Source organism: Natrix helvetica (assembly GCF_964273705.1).
Source record: "Natrix helvetica genome assembly, chromosome: 2".
Classification (NCBI taxonomy): domain Eukaryota; kingdom Metazoa; phylum Chordata; class Lepidosauria; order Squamata; family Natricidae; genus Natrix; species Natrix helvetica.
In genome coordinates this window covers 52,016,610-52,032,823 of record NC_138552.1, presented here as the reverse complement: position 1 = coordinate 52,032,823, position 16,214 = coordinate 52,016,610, and the positions used below count along the sequence as shown (strand labels likewise).

The window sequence follows — 16,214 nt, the reverse complement described above, 5'->3', positions numbered from 1 at the left end:
TATTGGTATGTCTCCATTAAAAGAAAACTAGTGACTATTATGTTATCTGTCTTTCAAATGTAGGGTCTTTGTGGTCATTTACTTGTATCAGTTTCAACTTAATTCGCAGGAAATTCTTTGGAGAAAAGTGGAGGGGTACCAATAGTATGTTTGGCCACATCTGTAAGATTAATCAGACTTTTGGTTAAGTTCAGGGGTGGGCTGCTACTGGTTCGCCTGGGTTCAGGAGAACCCATAGCTAACGTTATGGCTGGTTTGGAGAACCTCAAAATTCCACCCTTGGCTGGCCCCTCCCATCCCATCCCTCCCAGGAGTCTCCACACAGCCCATTTTGGATGTGAGGCAAGTGCAGGGCCCATGTGGAGGCTCAGGGAAAAGAAAAAACAGGTCCTTTGGAAGTTCCAGAAGGCTGGAAACAGGTCTGTTTCTGGCTTCCGGAGGCCCTCCAGAGCCTGGGGAGGCAATTTTTGCCCTCCCAGGAGCTCAAGGAAAGCCTCTGGAGCCTGGGGAAGGCATGGTGGCATGCCAAGGTGCGGAGGCTGACTGGGCCACGCCCACCATGGCCACACCCACCCAGCAACCGAGCAGAGAACCCGTTGCTGAAATTTTTGAAGCCCACCCCTCGTTTAGTTAGTTCTGTGTGGTTCCACAACATTTTGAAAGTGGCACTTTTAAATTGTTAGACTGGATCTCAGTGTAACAGGATATTTCTTTTGGTGAATTCATTATTAACCCTTCCTGAATAGTAAAACTTCTTTCTAAACATTGCAATCGGGCTTCCCAGTCTGTAGTCTGGTATTCAGGGCACTATTTAGATCCCAGATCAGAAAACGAAGAAACTATGGTATGCTACACTGTTAAATTTTTACTAAGTGTGCCCAGATGATGACAATTTGCTAGTCCTCCACATTCTGATTTTTTTTCTTTGCTGTTTTTCAAACTTTCAGCCCTTACCTCTTCAAATCACTCCAGCACCCCCAATTCCTGAACAACCATTTATTTCCACTGCAAGAAAATACACTAGATCTCAACTCCAACATACCTTTGAGTAATGCTTCTGCCAATTTGATTGCTTCTTGACCTCTCTGGGTAGATATTAAACAAAGTGCTTGGCTGCTCTTTGATCATTATTATTAAATTGCTCTATAATAAGCCAATTTCTTTCTTTGACATATATTTTCTGTGTAATTTGATTCAAGACTTGAATCTCTCCATACTCCTTATGCCTTAGAATCTGCCAGTTGTAAGCCAACATGAAACAGCATAGCTTTATGACACGCATATTGTTGCCGGGTGCAAAGTAACAGAGCAAAGAAAAATTACAACACACAGAACTGAACACAGCCGAAGTGTAGAAGAGCATAATGAAGTACAACTAAAGTGACATTGGTTTTTACTTGGATAGCCCTAGAAGTGGATTAACCTACAAACAGGCATTGATAGCTAATTATTTTGAATACCTGCAATTAGGTGCTTTGGGGGGAGGGGTTTAAGCTTAAAGCTTTCTGAGCACATAGGGCTTGCACCGGATGATTTTTGACTTTGGAAAATATAAACCATTCCTAAGATTTTCTCCACAAAGGAGGGAGATTGATATCTTAGTGCGCCTCATACTTTTAAAAGCATTTTATCACATAAGCAAAAGATCATTATGTTAATATTATTAAGATCATAGTTACTAGTAACTACAGATACCAAATGTTTTCTATTGCCTGTAAGCATACTTAAATTAGCCTCTTCAATTTAGCTCATCCTAATGTAATTTGTAAATCATACAACCAAGAGTCAAATTACCGTAACCGTGAGAGTGGAAGGAAACCATTGCATATAGACAGCTCTCCATCTCAAAAGCATTTATCTAAGTCTGTTTCAAGTGAATATTGTAATATATGAATTTGACCAAAGATGTATCATTTGAATGGTCCCCATTATCTCCAAATTATTGAAGATAAGAATTAGTCTCTATACTGAGCTAAATACAATAGCACAAGGCATAATATGGAAGGGAAGATCTACTGTATAAACTAGTTAAGTAGTTTTCTTCTGCATTAGTTGTAGGAATTTCTTCCACCCATAACTTTCACAAACAGTTTTGAGTATTGCTGTACTAAGATTTCTAGTATTGCTATATGTAGGAATGTGGAAAAAGCAAGAAAGTCTTGTCACTAAGCAAAATATATTGCTAGTGTAGAAAAGGATTCTCCTTTGAAAAATGAATGGGAAAACATGAGTATAAGCCTGAATACAATTATCACAATTTCTGTTTTCAACCTCTTCCAGGAAAGCAAATAAAGTTATTATTCATAATCTTACACAATCTTACATGCATGTGTCAATTATACCAATACTTCCAACGTCAAAAAAGTCTATTAAAGATAACCAATACATTTGAGTCAGCGCCCTTCCTGACATATGGATCATGGTTCTTCTGGCATCATTCTTATGATGCCAGAAGAACATCACACTCAATTTGCAAAAAGCAAAACAACACCACAGTTATTGGAGACCTGCTGTTGAGAGGAAGCAGGATTAGTAAAAAAAACCTTTCCCAAACTGGTGTCCTCTAGAGGTGAGATGCAACCGAATCAGAGCACTAAGTTGAAAAACTTGGAATTTTGTGTAAAGGTTGCCAAAGTTCATTTATCTCTTAGAATAATAAACACCATTTATGACTGAAGTATTCTAAGAATTGAAGTCCACAAGTCTTAAAGTTGCCAAGTTTGGAGACCCATGCTCCAAAGGAAATCCAAAGGAAGGATTTCAACAATAATTGATATTTATATTACATGGATATTGCAGAATCAAGGGGTAACTCAAATACCCCTTTCCTAGTTTTGAAAAAATGTCATTACACTCACACTCAAAAACCAGACTCTTACTGTTTGGCAATCTCCAAGTGGGTTAATTTAACCAATTTAAGAACCATTAGTATAAAAACAAATGGATGGACATTAGTGGGGGGGAAAGAAGATCTAGTACTGCTGGATGAAATTTTAAAATTCTAGATGCATTTGAATCATGACCAGGAAAAATAAATACAAAACTCTAATTCAGTATTTATAGGAATTTATTTCATATTTGTAGAGTGTACTGCATTCTGAAATCTGAAAATTCCCCAAACTATTTATATCCACCAGTCTATAAAATGGATCTTTCCATCTGAAGAAAAGTTAGAATCCTGTAAGATTCCAAATATAATCAGGCAATGATATTACAGATTTGGTTTTGGCATTTGTAATGTAGATCACTTTCTTCTTGCCCAGAACAGAAAAATAAACTGTCGCAAGCATCACATCAGTTATAATCTGACACATACAGACATAGAGACTTAAAGATGTATTCATGGATTGGTTCCCACACATCACCAGACATATGGAAAAAAGACATTCAGTCTAGGACAGGGATGTCAAACTCTCATCATCACGGTGGCATAATGTGACATATTGGGATTTTTTTCCCCTTTGCTAAACTGGGCATAGATATGACCAGTGCGTGATGCATTCGGCCCACAGGCTGCGAGTTTCTTCACCTTCTCTACATTGAAGCAATATAACAAGAGTCAGCTAACTACAAATAGTCTCTGAGCTTCAGATACACAGAAGACACTACAATGTATATTTAAATTTTGATATTGGTTTGCTATTCTGTTCTTCTGATGTAAAAGAAGTATTTCTTTGAGCAAATTTTGGAGACGTCATCCCAGATACTGTCTGTCTTCATACCGTGTTTCCCCAAAAATATGACAGTCTCTTATATTTTTTTGACCCACGAAATATGGCCTTGGGCTTATTAAAGGGGAGGGCTTATTGTTTTCGCAAGAGAGCAGCTGCCCGGCAAACCCCCCCCCTTCAGCTGGGCACAGCGCCACTGACCGACCTAGCGGTACCCCAAAAGCACCAAGCAACACAAGCGCCTTTGCTCCCTACCTCGTCCCCGCGGTTTGCTGCCTTCCAGATACCGCTAGGCCGGCAAGCGGTGCTCTATCTGGCCGGAAGGGAGGGATTGTCCAGGGGCTTAGTTACGGGGGGGGGGGGCTAATATTTTTGCCCACCCAAAATATGTGGCAAGGCTTTCGTTTCAGGACAGGTCGTATTTTGGGGGAAACATGGTACATGTATACCAGTGATTTCAAACATTTTGGTGTTAGGGTTCTTTACATTCTTAAAAATCATTAAAAACTCTTCAGAGCTTTGCTTCATGTAGGTTTTATCTATTGATATTTACTATATCAGTTCAGAAATTAAAACTGAGCCATTCTAAAATATTTATTTAACTTCACAGACTGCCTGTAAGGGCCTCAAGGCCCCAGGAATCCTCAGACCACATTTTGTGAACCATAGAGGTGTATTCTTTTTTTTCAAGGGTGTTACTGATTCTTGTTTGAATTATTGTGCTACCCTATCTCACCTATGTAGCAAATTGTACAAATAGATGGTTCTGACCAGTAAAAAGAGTTTTAACCATTAAAAAGTATGCTCACCTTACAAATTTCATTTGAAAAACTAACAGTAAAAGACACCTGGCTATGTCATATAAACGGGAATTTAGAAGAAGTTAATGTAGGTTTTATCTTTGCATTAAAATCTAGTATAGCCATCCATAATCTTGTATCTTCCAAAACCGCTAGGCTTATTATTCTAGGATTCCCAGCTATGCAATGGTCTATTATGTAAATCTATCTTCAATAAGTTATATGAATGACTGCAAGATAAAGTCAAAATAAAAATAAATTAGAACTTCTGATAGACTTGCAACATTTGGAAAGTATTATTATAACATTTTGCCAAAAAGACAAAGAAAGAAATAGTGTCATTCTAGAGTAGCTACATAAGATATATGTATGCGGCATGCTGTTGTTTCTTTACTGCCATTTCCAGAACTCAGAGTTCTTTAAATATTAATATAACTCTATAAATATATACAATTAAATGATGAGATCATAGAAAACATTAAACTATGAAATTTACTAATCTTATTCATCAAATTTTAATTTCACTTTGAATTGGTAGGATCAGCAGGATGTTTCTTGTCTAGAAATATGAATGTATCCGAATAGTTCTTCAACTTACCCAAATAGAAGTCACTTCACATTTGTTTTAATAGTGACCTATATTACACAAAATTAGCAAATAAATTGTTAAATGGAGAACAGGCTAACTATTTTGTAAGTAATCCTTTCCAGACTTTATCCTCTGATAAGGAATTAGATCCTCTGTAACTTTAGATGTTTCAAAAAGCTTTAATGTTTAAAATATTTCCATGCTACTGTAACAATGAGTTAGAAACAATTCTTGTCCTCAAAGTTAAAAATCACAGCACACCAATGACTTTTCTTTACTAATAGGGAAAAAGAAACCTTCAGCCCTACTCAGCAGGTATTAAATCTTCAGAAAAATGTAAAGTATAACCAATTTATTTACCTATTTATGAAATTTCTATACTGCTTATCTAAGTGACTCTGGGTGGTTTACAACAGCAATTTAGATAACTGTTGTTTAAGATATTGTTTCCTTGCTTCAAATTATTTTCAGTTTTCCCATCATTAAAATGCAAGTAGAATTTATTTTTTAAACACATCTAATTTGTTATATATTGTTTAAGCTATTGTTTATTTTTTCTTAAATTATTTCTAATTTTGCAGCATTACAAATATCAATATAATTTGTTTTTGCCTAAATACATCACATGTTCCTTTCATTTTTTTAATTAGTAAAAAGGTGGCAAAATATAGGCTAGACCTTGTTACCACTTATGGGATAGAGTTGGTAAACCAATTATATTCTGTAAGCATACAAAATTGATACTTATCAAGCTGAAAGGAAATATATATAATATTTTCTTGAATTACAAAATGGATTAAAAATATGATTATCCAGTTTACTGATGACACGAAAAGAGGCGAGGGCATGAAACAAGAAAATATCAATATTTAGGATAATTTTAATAGGCTGGTAAAAAGCAGAAATATGAATTTAAAAAGGGAATATGCAGCATCTTACGTTTGGACAGGAAACATCTAAGGCATGAATAAAGGATAGGAAGATCGTAATGAGTATTAGGAGATGCAAAAATGATCTGAGTACTTTGGCGGATCACAAGCTGAACTTGAGCCAACGGTATAATACAGCTGTAAAAAAAGAAAATGCAGTCTTAGGCTGCATAAAAGTATAATGCCATGACCCAAATAATTAATCATTCCTCTCTATTCTAGACAGTCAGACCATAACTAGATTATTGTGTTCAGTTCTGGGCACCACATCTTAGGAAGGATATTGACAAACTGGAGCATATCCAAAAGAGAGAAGAAATAAGATGACAAGGAAGCTGGGAGGAAAAAGTGATGAAGTTTGAGAAGTTGAGAACAGAAGAAAAGACTGTGAGGAGACATGATATCTGGCTTGAGATATTTGAAGGACAGTCAGTCTGTTTAATTGAAAAGAATTCCCTTGCCCCCAAGCAGGCTGTTCCATTATTGAATAGTGCTTACTGCTAGTACATCCTTCCTGATGTATACTGCAAACCTGCTTTCTTATCATTTAACCCTATATTTTCTTATTTTGTCTTCTAAAACTACTCTGAGCACTATAAATAATTTTGTCTTAGATTTTATTACCAACCATATATTGTAGCTCTCCAAGATTTTATAGAACATATTGTCACGTGAAACTTTATTTTTCTTTCAGTCTTCCTCACCATTCTCGCTTCATTATTTTTACATACTTGGTAGCATATATTATAGATCAGCGATGTCAAATTCAAGGCCCGTGGGCCGGACCCAGCTCATGGGTTGCTTAGATCTGGCCCACTGGGCCACCCTAGAAACAGCGAAGGACCAACTCATGGTGCTTTTCACAGCAAAGATGGAGCTCGGGAGGGCCACGTGTGGCCCTCCCAAGCTCTGTTTCACTGGCAGAGGGTTGTAGGAGGCCGTCGCAGCTGAAAATGGAGCTCGGGAGCCCATTTTCACTAGCAGAGCACTCGGCCACCCCAGGTGCCCCAGACACGAGTGATGTCAAGCTGGCCATGCCCATCCTGGCCACCCGAAGTCAAACACACCCTGATGCGGCTCTCAATGAAATCAAGCTTGACACCCCTGTTATAGATCGATCACACTCTGACTGAAATTCCTCCTAACTTTTATAATTGTTCTTTATCAAAAATTCACTTAAACACATACTTATTCTAAAATTTGAAGTTACCATACGAAAGGTGCACTATTATTTAATGCTTGCTCTTTCACTTTTTCTTCCCACTAAGTCAAATACTATTGCTTTTGTGGTTTTTCCACACTTGAGTAAAAATATAGTCTTTGGAAAATTAACTTTTGAAGACAATAGAATTCAATATGATTCATTTTTACAATAACATTATTGAAGTTTCAATTTAAAACAAATAATATTCATGATTAGTAACATGAATGTGTGAATGAAGCCACCTGGTTTCCAGCTTTACACCTTTATCTGATTAAACTTTAATCTGAAAAGCCCTAGGAGCACAAAATGTTCAAAATTACTCTGTTAACATGCATGAAAATTATTTTGTCAAACCTTAAGTATTCAACAGCTGTTTCTGCTAAGTCATGGAGATCTTGAGATGGTATTTGCAAAATATTTCTTTACCTTTCAGAAGATGAGCCTGGAAGCTCAGCCTTTTCCTAGATAATTAGTGCTAGGCTGTTCATTTATCTGAAGGGGTGGGAGCATCATCTTATTATTCTTGCATCTTATTGTCTTAAGTCAGCGGTTCTGAACCTGTGGGTTGTGACCCCTTTTGGGGTCGAAGGAACGTTGGTCCTACCTGAATGTTCTTCTCAGTGTGGCACAGGACGGTCCAGGAGTGGGTTGTTCAGTCCTTATTTGCCCAAGAGATTGAGTCAGAATTTAAGCCATGCTCTAGCTTCCTCTGCTGATATCCAATTCCGATGAGGCGCAGCTCCAACTAGAGAAACGAAAGAAGAACAGGCCCTGCCCGCAGCATTAGTAGCTCCTGGGGACCAGGGCCTAACCAGAAAACAATAACTAGGGTGGGACCTGGACTGTCCTGCGCCACGCTGAGAAGAACGTTCAGGTAGGACCAACGTTCCTTCTCCAGCTGATGGCGCAGGAGGGTCCAGGAGTGAGACATACCGAAGCAGCAGTCCCTAGGGTGGGAATTCACTGGTTCATGGTACCCGAGGGCGCATGTACTCCTTGCAGCACCCTACGCACAAATGATGCCTCCACAGATGCGAACGCATCCAATCTATAGTGCTTAATGAAAAGTGAGGGGGTGACACCCATGTTGCCTCCAGGAAGGTCTTACGCAATGCCATCTCAGTCCACTTATCTTCTGCCTTCAGAATGTCGGCTACATCACTTGCCACCATGGGAGTTGGGGATGCCAGGGCGGCCACAGAAGCATCCACCTCCGGAACCTGTAATGCCTGAGAGAAATCAGGATCCATATTATAGAACCGTCTATCATTCCCACCCGGGGTGGGGAAAGTACCTAGCTTGGCCCACTGCTTCTGAATGATATTCAGAAACAGTTTTGGTGCAGGGATTTCCCCTTTCCACGCCGTGGGTTCCACAAAGAAACGTTTTTTCTTAGGCGCTGCCTTGGAAGTTGAGACCTCAGCCGCGGTCTCAGCCGATGAAACGCCATCTTCCGTTTCATCGGCTGCAGTGCTCCTGGCTTTAAATAGCAAGGAACGGAACAAATTAGGAGGAAACAAACCAGCAAAGGCCGGAGTATCCGGTGCCAAACCTTCATCATCAGAAAGCTCTGTTTCCTTCTGCTCTTCCTCTTCCTGGAGCGAAACCTCGCTCCTCAGCGAAGGGGAGACCTCTATCTGCATCCTGTCTGATCGAGCAACCGGATCCTAGATGCATCTGCACATGACCTCCATCAGCTCTGCGTCGGCCTGGTCAAAAGGCCGACCCTGGAGGGCTACGCCATGTGCAATGGCTCGATGAATAAGAGATTGAATGTTATCAGGTAAATCCTCAAAATCACCAATGTCATGACTAGGCCCAGGCCTGGGTGGTGCCTATGCCCCAGGTCAGGAACAGGCATAATGCGTGTAGGCGGATGGTACTCGCCTTCCTTATCCTCCACCTCTGAGAGTGTGGGTGAGATCAAACTGGCCCTTGGGGATCCAGAGACCCTTGAAGGGGAAGGGGATGGAGAAAGTGGAGCCGCCCTCAGACGGGTGTGTGTGTACCTTACCGCAATGAGCCTCGTGGCAGAGAAAAAGTGGAAACAAAATGAACGCCGACCATATGACTCCCACTGGAGGTTCAACAAAGTGGCTGCCACCTCATGGCCACTAACAAAATGGCCCCCACCACGAGGACCTTCCCAAGATGGCCACCGCCCAAGGAGCTCTCCCAAAATGGCCGCCCCCAGGGCCCCATACTCACAAGGGGGAAGCCTCTGGACAAAAACCAATGGTGCAGGTGAGCAAACGGCCCCGAGATCATCCGGTCGGCCGTGCAGCCCTCCGCAATGAACAGCCAGTGCCAATCGCGCCCTCCTGTCGTTCCGGACCATTTGCAGCTATCCGGGAACGCTGGCGTGCTGCACACGTGTTACTCATACTCGCAGCCTCGATGTCCGCCCGCTGCATCCCCTGAGAGCCAGCGGCAACGCAGGGTGAGCTCCCTGGCACGCTCACAAGCCAGTAATTGGAAGCAATTTAAACAGAGCCGCATGGACTCCGATGGCTGGCCCAGCCAGAGCTTGCTTGCGAGGAACCTGGCACCTCCAGTAGGGTCTAGCCAATACAATTAGCTACTCTAGGACAAGCAGGTGGAAGAAAAAACTTGTGAGCCAAGTTCAAACACCTTCCATCCAGTAGCGACATCAATTTAATTAAAAGAATTTTTTAAAAAACTATTCTAGGAAAGAAAACCAATTTTCACTAATAGCAAAGGTATTTTACATCTCTTTTCGGGCAAGACTGAGTCGGAATTGGATATCAGCAGAGGAAGCTGGAGGCGTGGCTTAAATTCTGACTCAGTCTCTTGGGCAAATAAGGATTGAACAACCCACTCCTGGACCCTCCTGCGCCATCAGCTGGAGAACGACCGTTTCACAGGGGTCACTGTGAAAGTCTAAAGTTTAGACTCCACCTCGTGTTCCTTGAAATCTCTGCCGGTGGATTCCAGAATGGCTGCGCAGCACGTTGCCGCGGCTCCACGGCGTAAAAAACATAGCTGCACGCTCACTCCCCGTACAATTAGCCTCTGAGATGTCGTAATGGAGGGAAAATGTTCTTGCGAGGGGGGAAGGGGCTTAGGTCCTGCTCCAAGCTGTAATAATTCGGGGCGTGCGCACAGCTATGTTTTCCAAGCCGCTGCCAGGTACTTTTAACTATATCTAAATCCACAACCAGACCTGTCATCAAGAGCCAAGCTCAGGAGCCCGAATTGTCTCCATTCACATAATGAAAACTTGCTTGCTAAAAGTACCATAAACCATGCACAAAGGAAAAGAGCAAAAAAATGCAATGCAAGATAACAATTTAAAAATGATACAAGTGGAATTATTATTAGAAATAAAATGTAACAGAGAAAATGATATGTATGAAAATATAAAGTTGTGTTTCCTGAAATGCCACCCCAAGAACCCATCAGAGAAAGTAAATAAGCAAGGGCAACAATGGAAAGGAGGAAAGATGAGGGAAAGGAAGAAAGGGTAAAGCAGAGGGAGTAAAGGAGGGGAATCGAGTAAGAGAGAGGGTAAGAGGGAGGAGAAGAGGGGGGGGAAGAGAGGGGAAGAAGAAGGGAGGAAGGAGGGAAAGGAAGAAAGGGCAAAGCAGAGGAAGCAAAGGAGAGGAAGTAAGAGTAGGAGAAAGGGTAAGAAGGAGGAGAAGAGGAGGAGGGGAGGAAAGAGAGGGGAAGAAGAAGGGAGGAAGGAAGAGGAGGGAAAGGAAGAAAGGGTAAAAGCAGAGGAAGTAAGGGAGGGGAATTAAGAGTAGGAGAGAGGGTAAGAGGGAGGAGAAGAGAGGAGGAGGGGAGGAAAGAGGAGAAGAAGAAGGGAGGAAGAAGGAGGAGGGAAAAGAAGAAAGGGTAAAGCAGAGAAAGCAAAGGAGGGGAAGTAAGAGTAGGAGAGGGGGTAAGAAGGAGAAGAGGAGGAGGGGAGGAAAGAGAGGGGAAGAAGAAGGGAGGAAGGAGAGGAGGAAAGAAGAAGGCAGAGAAGGGAGGTAGAGAAGATAGAAGGAGCAACGTTGTTGCAAAATAAAATGGCGTGGCAAGAAAGTGACCCAAACTGTATTCTATATATTTGTAAGAAAATAAGGATAAATGATTAATGATAATGATATAATTAATGGTAATTATAAGAGTGTATATTTGTGAATGAACTTGAAAGAGAAAATAAAAAACTTAAAAAAAATAAAAATAAAAAATGCAAGACGTTTGCCCAATAAATTAAGGTTAAGCTTACCACCACCACCAAGGTGGTTTGCACTCCTGCAAACAACCCCAAACCAGGTTGAAGATCCATCCAGGCAGGGTAAGCAAGTTTGTGAATGCAGCTGCAGGCAACTTAGTTAAGGAGGCTGTGGGAATAAAGCCACTGTGTGTCTCTGTGTATGTGTGTGTGTATGATTGTATAGCAGCCGAGGTTGTCCAGCCTCCAGGATGTGATTCTTTTCAGACCCAAAATTTAGGAGCAGACAAGATGCTGGCTGCCTCTATAAAAAAGATGTGGAGACTCTAGTCTAGAAAAAGTGCAAAGAAGAGCAACCAAGAGGATTAGGGGACTGGAAGCTCAAACATATGAAGAACAGTTGCAGGAATTGGGCATGTCTGGTTGAATGAAAAGAAGGACTTAAGGGTGATATGATAGCAGTCTTCCAATATTAATATCTACATTACGATTCATAACAGTAGCAAAAGTACAGTTATAGAGTAGCAACTAAAAATTGTTTATGGTTGGGGGTCACCACAACATGAGGAACTGCATTAGGAAGGTTGAGAACCACTGTCTTAAGTGATTATCTTCCTGTTCCTAATGACTATTGGCAGAACTACAACAATATGTTTGCACTTAGGTTGAATTTTCAGTTGTCTGGCATATAAAACAATAAATTTAATGTATTTTTAAAACATGCAGATTTTCACTTCCTATTAGACAAGTACAGATGGTGCACCTTTCAGTGTTACCGCCCACTCATGTAAAGAAAGGGGCAACATCAAATGGGGAAGAATAACTGAACCATTTTCAGCTCCCTTTCCTTTCTTCCCACGCTGTTTAGTGGGGGAGAATGGAAGGAAGGATCTCCAGCAGCAGCACTGGAGAAAATTGTAAAGAAACCAGCCCAGGATATTCAACCAAGTCTGAATTGCTGTGCAATCAGACAAGTTCTCCAATGCCAGCAAATGCAAACAAGATATCTGTGAGCCATCCCCTTTTGGACAGTGATGCTCATAAGACCATGACAGCCTTCCCTGCAGCCTTTCCTCCAACGTGCATCTCTTTCAAGCCAAAGACAGAGACAGTATCCCTCCGACCAGCTTAGTCTGAAAGGTCTACTCAGTTGCCCTAAATTGCATCCTCCTCTTCCCTCCATAAACAGCTGCACACCCACCTCATCTGTCTTTCTTTCTTTCCTTCCCCACGTTCTGACCTTTAATTGGATTAAAACTGCACATCCCCCCCCCCCACCTCCATATTACCGCCTTTGGCTCTGCTCTTTGGGAAACCCTGGAAATCCTAGCCTCAGCATATCCGGCGCCCGGTTGGAGACGGCTGTTCCAAGCCAAACTAGAATTCGCTCCACCCCGCTTCCACTGCTGTCTAGGAATGTGCAGGCATCGTCTTCTGTGGAACGGCGCGATCTACGTCTCGACCGGGGCTCCCCCGCCCACGCTCCCCTGCACTCTTCGAGGCGAGTGTGCCTCAACCTGCATTGTCCCAAATGGGGCACTCTTCTTGCACCAGCGGCCTCTTTTTCTCTCTCCCCCCTCCACGGGGAACACGGGGATCGGTCAGCCGCACTGTTTTGTCTAGGCATCTGCTCTGCGTAAAAACACCCTCCGCCACAGCAGACCCAAGACTGGCCAGCGCCACCGAGCCCAACGATCACGGCACCCCCAGACAGGCTCTCGCCCTGCATCCCGGGAGCTTGCTCAGCTTTTTGCCCCCTCCCCAAGAGAACGGGGCTTGGGGGGGTCTTCTTCCACAGGCGCCTACCCCCGATCCCCCCCCTTTCTTGTTCGCAGCGCCCCACGAAGCCCCCTCGCCTCCTTACCGTCCCAGCTCTGACTCGAGGTCGTAATAATCCGCGAGGGAGTCCCTATTGGAGCCGTCGATCCAGAAATCCGGGCTGGCGGGGCCAGGGGTGGCGACACCTCCGACCCGGCCCGAGGTAGGCAGAGGGGCAGAGGCAGAGGCGAGAGTGCCAGTGGCGCTGGGGGTGGCGGAGGCAGAGGAAGGCGACGAAGACGAGGAGGAGGGCATGGTGACTTTGAGCATGCTGCGGTGGAGGTTCAAGCGGCGGTGTTGGGGTCCGCCGGGACTCGCCGGCTGTTCAGAAGCTGCGAGGAAACGAGAGGACAAAGCGGCTAGCGGCGGCTTCTCCGCTCCCACCCCCGCCTCCGGCTCTCGAGCTGACGAGCGAAGCGGGAGGGGGAGGAAACTCTCGCGGGCTGCCTGAGGAAGCCGACCTAACAGCCAAACTTCTAGCCGGGCGCAGCAGCAGAAGCAGCCGGCGAGCAAACCTCGCGGGCTGCAGGGGAGGGCGCGCTCTCGGTCGGATGCGCGCGCCCGGGCACGCGCTTCCTTGTCTCTTCCCAAACGCGCCCTGCGCACACAGGCGGGTCCTGTACAGGGTGGAATGGGATGGCTGGGGGTGGGGGCGAGCCGAGGAGTCACCCACTGAGGGAAGGCTCGGAGAAATCACCCCCAAAGCCAGCAATGGTCGCGATCAAGGCAAGCCGAGAGAGCAGAAAGACTCCAGAAAGACCTGGCGAGGGCATGTTCCTACCGGAGACGGGAGGGAGTTTTGCTCCCAGACAACCGTGTGCCAAAGGGTTGAACTTTGAGATACCAACTCAATGGCAGGATTTTGAGACTGCTTCTTTCTTGGCGAAGCACCTGCCTTTCCTCCCTCCCTGTCACTCTCGCTGTCGGGGGGGGGGGGTGTAGTAAGACACAGCACCATGACAAGGAACCCCAGTTGTGGTACCTCTTTTTGTTGGGTCCTAACTCATCCTTTTCCTTGCCCAGAGAAAAGGAGACAGGACCTAGACCAGCAGTTTGTTTCTAGGTTCTTCCAAACCTGGCTAGTCCGGCCTACATGGTCCTTGAATTTTATGGTCCAGTCGTAGTACCATCCCTGTATCCTTCTGACTTTTATTTTTCAACAAGAAAAGCAAATCTGAGAACATCCTTGCTTTCCTTGATGGACTGAAGTTTCCTGGTTCACTGCTAAATATACTTTTAAGTTCTAGCATAGGACCTCTTGCTTGATGCTTGAAATACGGCTGGACATCTGAAATTCTAGAACTAATTATTGAATCAGCAGTTGGCAGAAATGTGCTTTAAGAAACAGTGCACTGGAGTCTGAGCGCTGTTTAAACTGTGATGAAGGCATAACTTGTCCACTATCAAAGTTGATATCAAATATCAAATATAAATTCAGTTTTAAGTAGGATTAGCAGATATCTGAACAGGCAAAGGAGAACATGAGCAATTAGAATGGCAGATAAATGGGAGGTGGGAAGAAAGACTCACTAGCTGCTTAATTTTCTTAGCATCTGTGACAAAAATTACAGAAACAAATAGCAAAAAAGTTCCTACTTAGGCCTACATGTATATGAAATTACTTTTTCCAGCTTCAGAAAGACTGACTTTTCAGTCACAATATTTTTCCAACGTATCTTTATTTTTGAAAACTAGAAATTAGTTATGAGATAGAATTGACTTCAACGTGCTTTTCAAATTTTGCCATAGAAACTTATGATGAGTTGTGATCTAAACACTACAATGATTAGAAGGGGTTGGACTAAAATTGATTTTTGGAATCAAGATATAATTTAAATAATGTAAATTGATACTGTCAAGTCTGTTGATGGAAGAGGGAAAGAAACAAGAGAATTTAGAGTCGTAATGCAATTTTGGATGACCCCTATTGTGAAAACAGTTAAAACGCTCCCCCCCCCCCCCGATTCTCAAAAGCCAGACAATGCTTGACTTCAAGGCTATGCCTTCTGAATGGAGGACATGAGTACAAACAAGAGGACACATCTTCTTTTTGTCTGGCATCCAGTATCCCTAGCCTGAAGCTTTATAATTATTACACCTATGCTAATGAAACTTATTTACAAACATTCATTGGATGTATTCACTCTAAATTCTAGGTTTTAAAACGTCAGTAAAATAACTTCTGGCTCCATAAGGATCATTAGATTATTTTGGCATAAAACCATTTTACATTATCAAATACATTCATGTTCTGAGATTGGATATAATCTCGCTCTTGTGCACACATACAATGTAATTAATAGTAAATAGTGAAGTTAAAATAATAACAGGAACATCAATGCCTGTGCTGATTCAACATAAAGTTTTAAGATAAGCTGAACCAATTGAAAATTTACATTATCAGTAGCTAATAACTATCATAGAATTAATTCTTAAAATTGATTAATACCTGCAGTAGGCAGGAAACTAATCTCAGTTCAAACTTTTGTGGATGAAATAAAACTTTTTGATAAGTGGAGTTCCCACATATTGTTCAGGGAATATGTATTGTTCAGGGAATATATTTTAAACTAGAGTGTTTCCCGATGTATTTAAGAGAAACATCAGATGTAACTTTTGTTGGAACAAAAGGAACAAGGATACGGCTGAGCTGTATGTGATAAAAGTCTGAATTTCTTACATTCAGGATAACTCAGACTTATTCTAAGTGAAGGCCAAACCTCTGAAGGGTTATTTGCCTTTAGTTCAGCACCAGCTCCTACTGCTGAGCTGTTGAAACTGAGATTATGGATCAAACTATGGCAATACAAGGAATGAGTGCAACTGTGGCTTTCATTACAAATGGCAACAACACTGCTTTGCCGAAAGACCAGAAACTCTGGGAACAAAAGTGCTGGGAGATTTTGCTGCCTGATCCATTATCCCACGATTAATGAACACTGCTACTACAGCTCTTCATTTCACTGCCGGCAACACATTTGGGAAAATCGACAGAATATGTGAGGGTGGAAATATCTTCTGGG

The 16,214-nt window shown here is 42.6% G+C and overlaps 1 protein-coding gene across 3 annotated transcripts in view; it reads right to left on the bottom strand.

Annotated features, from left to right (window-relative positions):
* Window positions 1–13,623, bottom strand: part of CAMK4 (calcium/calmodulin dependent protein kinase IV) — a 70,514-nt gene extending 56,891 nt beyond the window's left edge. The window contains exon 1 of one of the 3 annotated variants that reach the window (XM_081944736.1): window positions 13,238–13,623. In XM_081944736.1, coding sequence (XP_081800862.1) covers window positions 13,238–13,461 — 224 coding nt within the window. In that variant the 5' untranslated portion in view covers window positions 13,462–13,623. The remainder of the gene's footprint in view (window positions 1–13,237) is intronic. The other 2 variants (XM_081944735.1, XM_081944737.1) reach the window with 2 other exon arrangements.
* Window positions 13,624–16,214: the final 2,591 nt, after the last annotated feature.